The 7,500-nt window shown below is 32.2% G+C and overlaps 2 protein-coding genes across 2 annotated transcripts in view; one reads left to right on the forward strand and one right to left on the reverse strand.

The window, feature by feature from the left end:
* Nucleotides 1-792: 792 nt before the first annotated feature.
* LOC137626267 (uncharacterized) lies at nucleotides 793-1,758 on the reverse strand. The gene has a single exon (XM_068357339.1). The coding sequence runs from the start codon at nucleotides 1,756-1,758 to the stop codon at nucleotides 793-795; it is 966 nt and encodes a 321-aa protein (XP_068213440.1).
* A 329-nt stretch (nucleotides 1,759-2,087) lies between these two features.
* LOC137626268 (protein fem-1 homolog C-like) overlaps nucleotides 2,088-7,500 on the forward strand; it is a 6,430-nt gene continuing 1,017 nt past the window's right edge. The window contains exons 1-7 of the mRNA XM_068357340.1: nucleotides 2,088-2,117; nucleotides 2,596-2,703; nucleotides 4,882-5,080; nucleotides 5,348-5,548; nucleotides 6,215-6,433; nucleotides 6,752-6,935; nucleotides 7,352-7,500. The exon at nucleotides 7,352-7,500 is cut by the window's right edge and continues 212 nt beyond it. Of these exons, the coding sequence (XP_068213441.1) occupies nucleotides 2,088-2,117; nucleotides 2,596-2,703; nucleotides 4,882-5,080; nucleotides 5,348-5,548; nucleotides 6,215-6,433; nucleotides 6,752-6,935; nucleotides 7,352-7,500 (1,090 nt within the window). The remainder of the gene's footprint in view (nucleotides 2,118-2,595; nucleotides 2,704-4,881; nucleotides 5,081-5,347; nucleotides 5,549-6,214; nucleotides 6,434-6,751; nucleotides 6,936-7,351) is intronic.

A 7,500-nucleotide genomic window follows, 5' to 3' on the forward strand; every position in this document is an offset into this window, starting at 1 on the left:
AATTAAATAGATTTAACTTTTATTTGGACTAAAAAATAACGCAGATTGATTGAAGAAAACCGTTTCATTTAATTACAGTATGTCAATCTCTAATAATCCCACCAAAAGTCTACAGTTAACTGCAGCAGCCACCTATTTTTACCTGAAGTGACTCCTAATCCTCATAAAAGTACCTTTCGAAATCCTCAGGTTCAAATCTTAATTACCGCGGTCTACCCCTTTATCCACCCTATCTTATAATCTGCCTGCATAAATAGCCGAAAAATGGCTGAGAAAATTCAGTTCTAGAACAGGATTCTTAGTGATATGACCGTTGCTGGTCTGTGTCAGTGTTCGACCTACCGAGATCCAAATCTTTCTCTGCTGGCCAAGAACAGAAACGCATCAGGCGGATTTCCTTCAAAGTGTCTTACTCTTCGAACTACCAACGCCAGAATGAATAGGTCCAACGCGTATTTTGTATGCATTACGAAGGTAAGTTGGATCAAGTAAAGATAAGCACCCCCATAACTGACTAGTATAGAAAAGCACCCCCGAATTTGTGCAAGTAAAGAATAGCACTCCCATATTTGAGCAAGTAAAGATAAGCACTCCCTGGTCTTGAATAAAAGCAAGTAAAGATAAGCACTCCCATATTTGAGCATGTAAAGATAAGCACATTATTATAATTATGGTTTAAACTTTAAACACAATAAATTATTTTGAAATTTTATTGATATATGAAATATAAAATGAAATATACAACACTGAAATAAGATGTCGAGTCCAGAAATCAAAAATACTTGTAAAAATTTAATTAAAATAATACTGTCTTGCTATAGTTTCACAAAATCTATGAAACTTGTCGTTCTTGTTACGTTCGCTCCACATGAATTCATGCAAATAAGAGTTCAAAAATTCTCGTTTACATCCTATCATCCGTTTTATTCTTATTTTGTGTTTGTTCCAGTAGCTCTCTACTGCTTGTGTATGAACGCCTGTAGTCCTGTCAACAAAATTCACGGAGTGGTTAACTGTATGATGCGTATATCCAAGGTCCCTTTCAATGTTCCTGTATGCTTTCCATTGATCACTGTGAATAATTGTTCCAGGCATAACTACTTTCCTAATTATCGGCAACAGTGTTTCGGCATTGCGCGAATCAACAATCTCCATATAACCCAGGGATGGTGATGAAGTAGGATCTACTATTCCAAATACCCATAGTGGATTCTGGGGAGAACGTCCTCTATGGTGCTTTGGTTTATGGCTAAAACAAGATTCATCAATTTGTACCGTTGTGCCTGGTCCACCAAGCTTGATAGGGTTCCTTTCAAAATGTTTCAAGCAAATTTCACGAAAAAAGCTGAACATGTCAATAACTGTCACTTTTGAAACATTCAATAACTGTACGGTCTGCAAAACACTCAGTTCCTGACACCAGTAGAAGATTCCTTCAATCCACTTTTGTAAAGAAAGCTTTGAGCGATAAAAAAACGAATCTTTGCGAATTGATTCGTAGTGCTTATATTTACTGCATTCCTTAACTTGGCACTTCCAGACATATTTGTCTTGTATTGAAGAACGTTTTGTCCACTTCATTAAAATGCTACAATGAGGGCATTTTAGTTCAGCTCTCAAAAGTTTCTGCTGCTTCATCCAGTTAATTGCAGGAGTCGGGTCCTCAACCAACAGTGGCTTAAGAATTTCTTCATACAGAGAACGGTCCATGTTAAGGGTTTCTCTCAAGACTTTATACGACTTTCTGAGGTATATCATGCTAAAAAGTAAAATCTATCCGAACAGCAAAAATTATATACTCAAATAAGAAGAGAAAACAACTCGTTAATGTAACTATTTAAACTATTCAGAAGAGAAAACAACCTGTCAGAACATAAATAATCTATCAGAACAGCCAAAATGATATCCTCAAATAAGAAGAGAAAACAACTCGTTAACGCAACTATTTGAACTATTCAAAAGAGAAAACAACCTGTCAGAACAAATTAAATAATTTTGAGCAAGTAAAGAAAAGCACTCCCGAAATTGTGCAAGTAAAGGAAAGCACTCCCATATTTGAGCAAGTAAAGATAAGCACTCCCTGGGCCATGCAGGGGTGCTTATCTTTACTTGATCCGGTAAGTTAACATATTGATTTTATCTATGTAATTCTCGAAATGGACACAGAAATAAAGTGTTTCTGTTGTATAGTGTTGGATAGTTCCTAAGGGAAAGAGTTATCAGATGTGTAGGAATTTACTCCAAAAAGCGTTGATTTCCTAAATTAAAAGGTCTTTGTGAAAATATTACAACTGAATTTATGCAATTCGTTGACGATTTAATTATTGAAGTGTTTGTTCACTAAATTATGTCTTTGTTTAAAAATGCCTTTATAATTTATTCATTTGGTTAACGATTAAATTATTCAATGGAAATTACGATTGTCAATAAGACAAGAAAAGAATTTTATTTTTTTGTGTCAGAATTCCGTAATGATTAATACTTTTCAAAAATGATGTTTTTTTCCCTTGATAATTCCTTCTCTGGCAATATGCTTCATCATAAGTTAAATATATTTTATGAATATTATTTTGAATATTGTACTTAAAATTTTAGGAGGTAATCTTTGAAAACATAACTATTGTTCAACTTGATATAACTCGACAGGAGCAACGTTGCACCGATGCTTATAAAGGAAAACTTGTTTTACTTGGTGTGACTTCTGTGTGACAGTCTTTAATGCCTGGTAATTTTTCACTTTTTTATGCTTGAAAATCTCATGGGTTTAGTTATCAAAGAAATCTATATCTAACAGAATGAACGACAAAATGAGTAAACATGAAGATAGTATATAAAGTTTTCAAAAGGAGGAAAATGATGTTGCGGTACAGTTACAGTTTCGCCATAGACTTTACTGGATTTAGTCATATATATATATATATATATATATATATATATATATATATATATATATATATATATATATATATATATATATATATATATATATATATATATATATGTATATATATACATATATATATATATATATATATATATATATATATATATATATATATATATATGTATATATATATATATATATATATATATATATATATATATACATATATATATATGTATATATATATATATATATATATATATATATATATATATATATATGTATATACATATATATATATATATATATGAATGTGTATATATATATATATATATATATATATATATATATATATATATATATATATATATATATATATATATATATATTTACATGGTTCACACAAGAAAGATCTAATGTAATATTGGTACAGATTTTCTTTTTTTGAAATATTTTATTTTGATGGTTTTAAGACTAATCTTGTAGTTGAATTCCTTGTTTCCCTTCATTACTGGAGCCATTGTGCTTAAAGCATTTTTATTTTTCAACTAGAGTTAGAGCTTAGCTTTTAATATACATATGTATATATATATATATATATATATATATATATATATATATATATATATATATATATATGTGTGTGTGTGTGTGTTCTTATTAAGTGTTCGCATACAGCAATACATTTAATAAATTAAGACGCAGCAAATTCTTTCCACAACTCTCGTTTGCATTTCCCCCATAAATCTAGAATAAAAATTGCGAAAGTTTTGACCAAATCGACCTTGTGAGAGGTTTCGGCTGACTGCCTGCTTGGTTGGGTTTAGTGTTTTCATGGAAGCCGATAGATTCAATTGTGGAAGTATAAACGCGGGATGACCTGGTCACATCAACATGGGTAGTCTAATCCCCGTTTTCTATTCTTCCTCCTATGCTATTTCATAACAAACTGAATTGCATCAAAGAGAATGTTGATGTTAAACACTCAAAGGTATTTTATTATGTTTACCTATGCATATAGAATATACTGAATTCCAATGTTCAAATGTGTGGATTTAGATGAGTTTTGCTTCTTGTTACAACATTCCACATTTGAAACAGATCCGTGATCTAGCTAATGACGTTTCGGGCCAAGAAGAAACTATTCCAGCATTTCTTCAGTACAGTAATTCGTAAACAATTTATTATTATTATTATTATTATTATTATTATTATTATTATTATTATTATATTACTAGCCAAGCCACAACCTTAGGTGCAATAGCAGGATTCTATACGCCCAAGGAAAGACAGCCCAATGAAGAAATGAAAAAATGAAATAAACCATAAGAAGAAATAAGCAACTGAAATAAAATACTTTTACCGTCTATTAGATTTCTTATTCTCGATCTAGATATTATTTTCTGGCTCTCGTTCAATTGGTTCGTTATGCATGTGGCGTAAGATTTTTTTTATAATTCTGACCATCTTTACATTTAGATCTTCCTGCACAGTACGATCCTGCACCTAGTACTAGGTATTCAGTTAATTCTAACAGTCATGCCATCTCCATAAAAAGGCTCAATACTACACAGTATTCTAATCTTATTTCCTCTATGACTGGATTGTAAATTGATCTTTCAAATAAGACGATTGAATCGGTGGAACTTCAAAAGTTAAAACTTGCAGCGATTTTTTTTTTTCATGTTGAACATGTTGATCATAAGTTTCTTTTTATAATTTGTATAATGCACATTCATTTTCACGTTGTTACTGATCTCATGATATATTTCATATTAACTATTCATTAATTCTAATACAGTTCATTTATTACCTTATTTCCTATTCTCACTGCGCTATTCAACCTTGTTGGACATCTTGGGCAAATATTCCTGCTTTTGCAGCTATGATTGCAGCTTAGCTAATAATAATAATAATAATAATAATAATAATAATAATAATAATAATAACAATCTATTTGATATGTTTAGTTATAGCCAAGTATGATTTTGTTTCAGATGTTAGAAAGGCACATTAACCCCAACATCGAGTCCTGTGCTGAGACTGGCCATATGTGGGATCCCTACTTGGTAGGGGCAGCAAGGCTTGGCCACATGAACTGCGTGAGGTACCTCGTCGAGCAATGCAACGCTAATGTTAATGAAGTTGGGTTAGGTGTGTACACTTTTTCTTTTCTTTTGTACCTATGGGTTCAGGGTAAGAAATTTCAGAAGATTTTGCCATGGTATTTCAAATATTATATGTATATATATATATATATATATATATATATATATATATATATATATATATATATATATATATATATATATGTATATTTTCTTCATATATATGAACACATGTGTGTATCAGGTAGCTATGGAGTGACTCCACAAAAATCCTCATTGTCAGTGCGCTAAAGACTTATAATTCTTAGTACCTACATCGAATGCTAATAGCTAAACATAAATATATTTTTTGCAGTGTCTACAAATCACTTATACGAATCAGGAGTCTCTCCACTTTGGGCAGCAACTATAGGAGAGCATTTAAACATCGTTACATACCTCGTTTCAAAGGGTGCCAACGTAAATGGACTGACCGATTCCAGTTCCACCCCGCTGAGCCTGGCGTGTTCTCGTGGGAGTCTGGACATTGTTAAAGTCCTCGTGCAGAACGGAGCAAGTGAGTTTTTTTCAAACGGCAGTTGATTTTGATGATTGTGAAGTTGAACTAAATGAAGTTCCCTTCAAAGTAAACTGAGTGAGAAAGTCCTTGGACTAAACAGTATTCGAGAAGTTTTATTCCAGCTATGACCAAACTGCTAATCAGTGGACCTTCAAAAGTTAAACTTGCAGCAAGGTTTTTATGTTGAACCGGCTGAAATAAGTCTCTCTTTATATGATGGATCTATTTTCATGTTTTTACTATTCTTAATTGTCTATTGCTCTGGTAGCTTATCAATTTCTTTGTTTTCTTTCCTCACTAGGTTAATTTTCCTTTAGGGAGCATTTAGGCATATAGTATCCTGCTTTTCTTCTTAGGGTTGTAGCTTAATCAAGCAATAATAATAATAATAATAATAATAATAAAAACGATAATGATAATAATGATAAAAATAATGATACTACTACTGCTACTACTACTACTGCTACTACTACTACTACTACTACTACTACTACTACTACTACTACTAATAATAATAATAATAATAATAATAATGAAAATAATAATAATAATAATAATAACACAGCAGTGTCTTTAGAAAGGACGAAGGCTCTTGTCTTCTAAAGACCTTGAGTGGCATAATTTCAAAATGTTACTAACAATTATTCATTGGGTCCTTTTCAGAGATTGAGGTTACTGACTACCATGGGAGCACATGTCTGATGCTAGCCTCTTCCAATGGCCATGTTAAGGTAGTAAAATATCTTTTAAGTGTCGGCGCTAATCTAGAAAAAAAGTGGATCGATGGAAAGACTGCTCTGCACAAAGGCGTCCATTCCGGATGTCTTGAGGTGGTGAAGGTGTTGTTAGATCACAATGCCGAAATGGATGCTGACTCTTGTGGTGAGTTTCAAATCGGTTCAATATTTCAATTTCGGGAGATTATGTCTAGTCTCCTCTATATTAGATGTAGAGCTGATGAAATTGAAAGTAGAGTTTAATCTATATGTATAACTAACTGATGAAGTTGATAGTTCATTCAAGTCTATAAGTACAGCTGATGAAGTTGAAAGTTCATTTCAATCTACTGTATAAGTACAACTGATGAAGTTGAGAGTTCATATAAATCGTTAAGTATAGCTGATGAAGTTGAAAATTTGTTTCCAGCAAGAAAGGGAGATAATTCATGTAAAAGGTATTCACTCTAAATTTTATTTCTAGGGGAAACCCCTATACTCACAGCCAGCTGTCTTGGACACGAGCACATTGTACAACACCTGATTGCCCGAGGAGATCTGATATCGAAAGAAGATGAAATCAATGCTCTAGAGCTTCTTGGTTCTACTTTTGCCGAGAAAAAGCAAGACACTGCCTTCAAGTATTGGAAACTAGCTATGCAGGAAAGGTAAGTTTTAGATGGGTTTTTGTAATTTTCTCTGAGGGTGAATATTAATTTATAAATGTCTTAATGATGAGCTTATATTAATTGTGTAGATAAAATGAAATATTTCATAGGTGGTGCAAGCTAGGACTGGCATCAATACCAGACAATATTTCATAGCTGGTGACGTCACAGCAGGAGTGGCTGCTATTCTAATACTCAAGCAAAATTCTAAGTAAAACTCTCAAAAATATCTCTATGCTTGTTATTTTAGAGACATACCACTTATCTGATCTAATGTACATAACTACAGGTACAGTTCGTTTACAATTGTTTTCGGGCTGCCAGTTTTGTCCTTAAATCTTTTAGAAACATTACATTACAGGAAAGTATATCGTGATATATTTCAATATTAAAATGCTCTACCCATATCCTTCCAGATCCATTCATAATATTGCAATTGACCAAAATGAATATCAGACTCCTTTCAACCAATACTTCAAGGAAATCTCAACACCACTGCAATTAGAAAAACTTCAGGGCAACACATCTGCAATTGATACACATTCCTTACTAGTGAAGATGAGAG

Source organism: Palaemon carinicauda, chromosome 33 (assembly GCF_036898095.1).
Source record: "Palaemon carinicauda isolate YSFRI2023 chromosome 33, ASM3689809v2, whole genome shotgun sequence".
Taxonomy (NCBI): domain Eukaryota; kingdom Metazoa; phylum Arthropoda; class Malacostraca; order Decapoda; family Palaemonidae; genus Palaemon; species Palaemon carinicauda.

Bases quoted from the DNA above. Each gene is read 5' to 3' on its own strand.
- LOC137626267 (XM_068357339.1), bottom strand. From the start codon at position 1,758: ATGATATACCTCAGAAAGTCGTATAAAGTCTTGAGAGAAACCCTTAAC.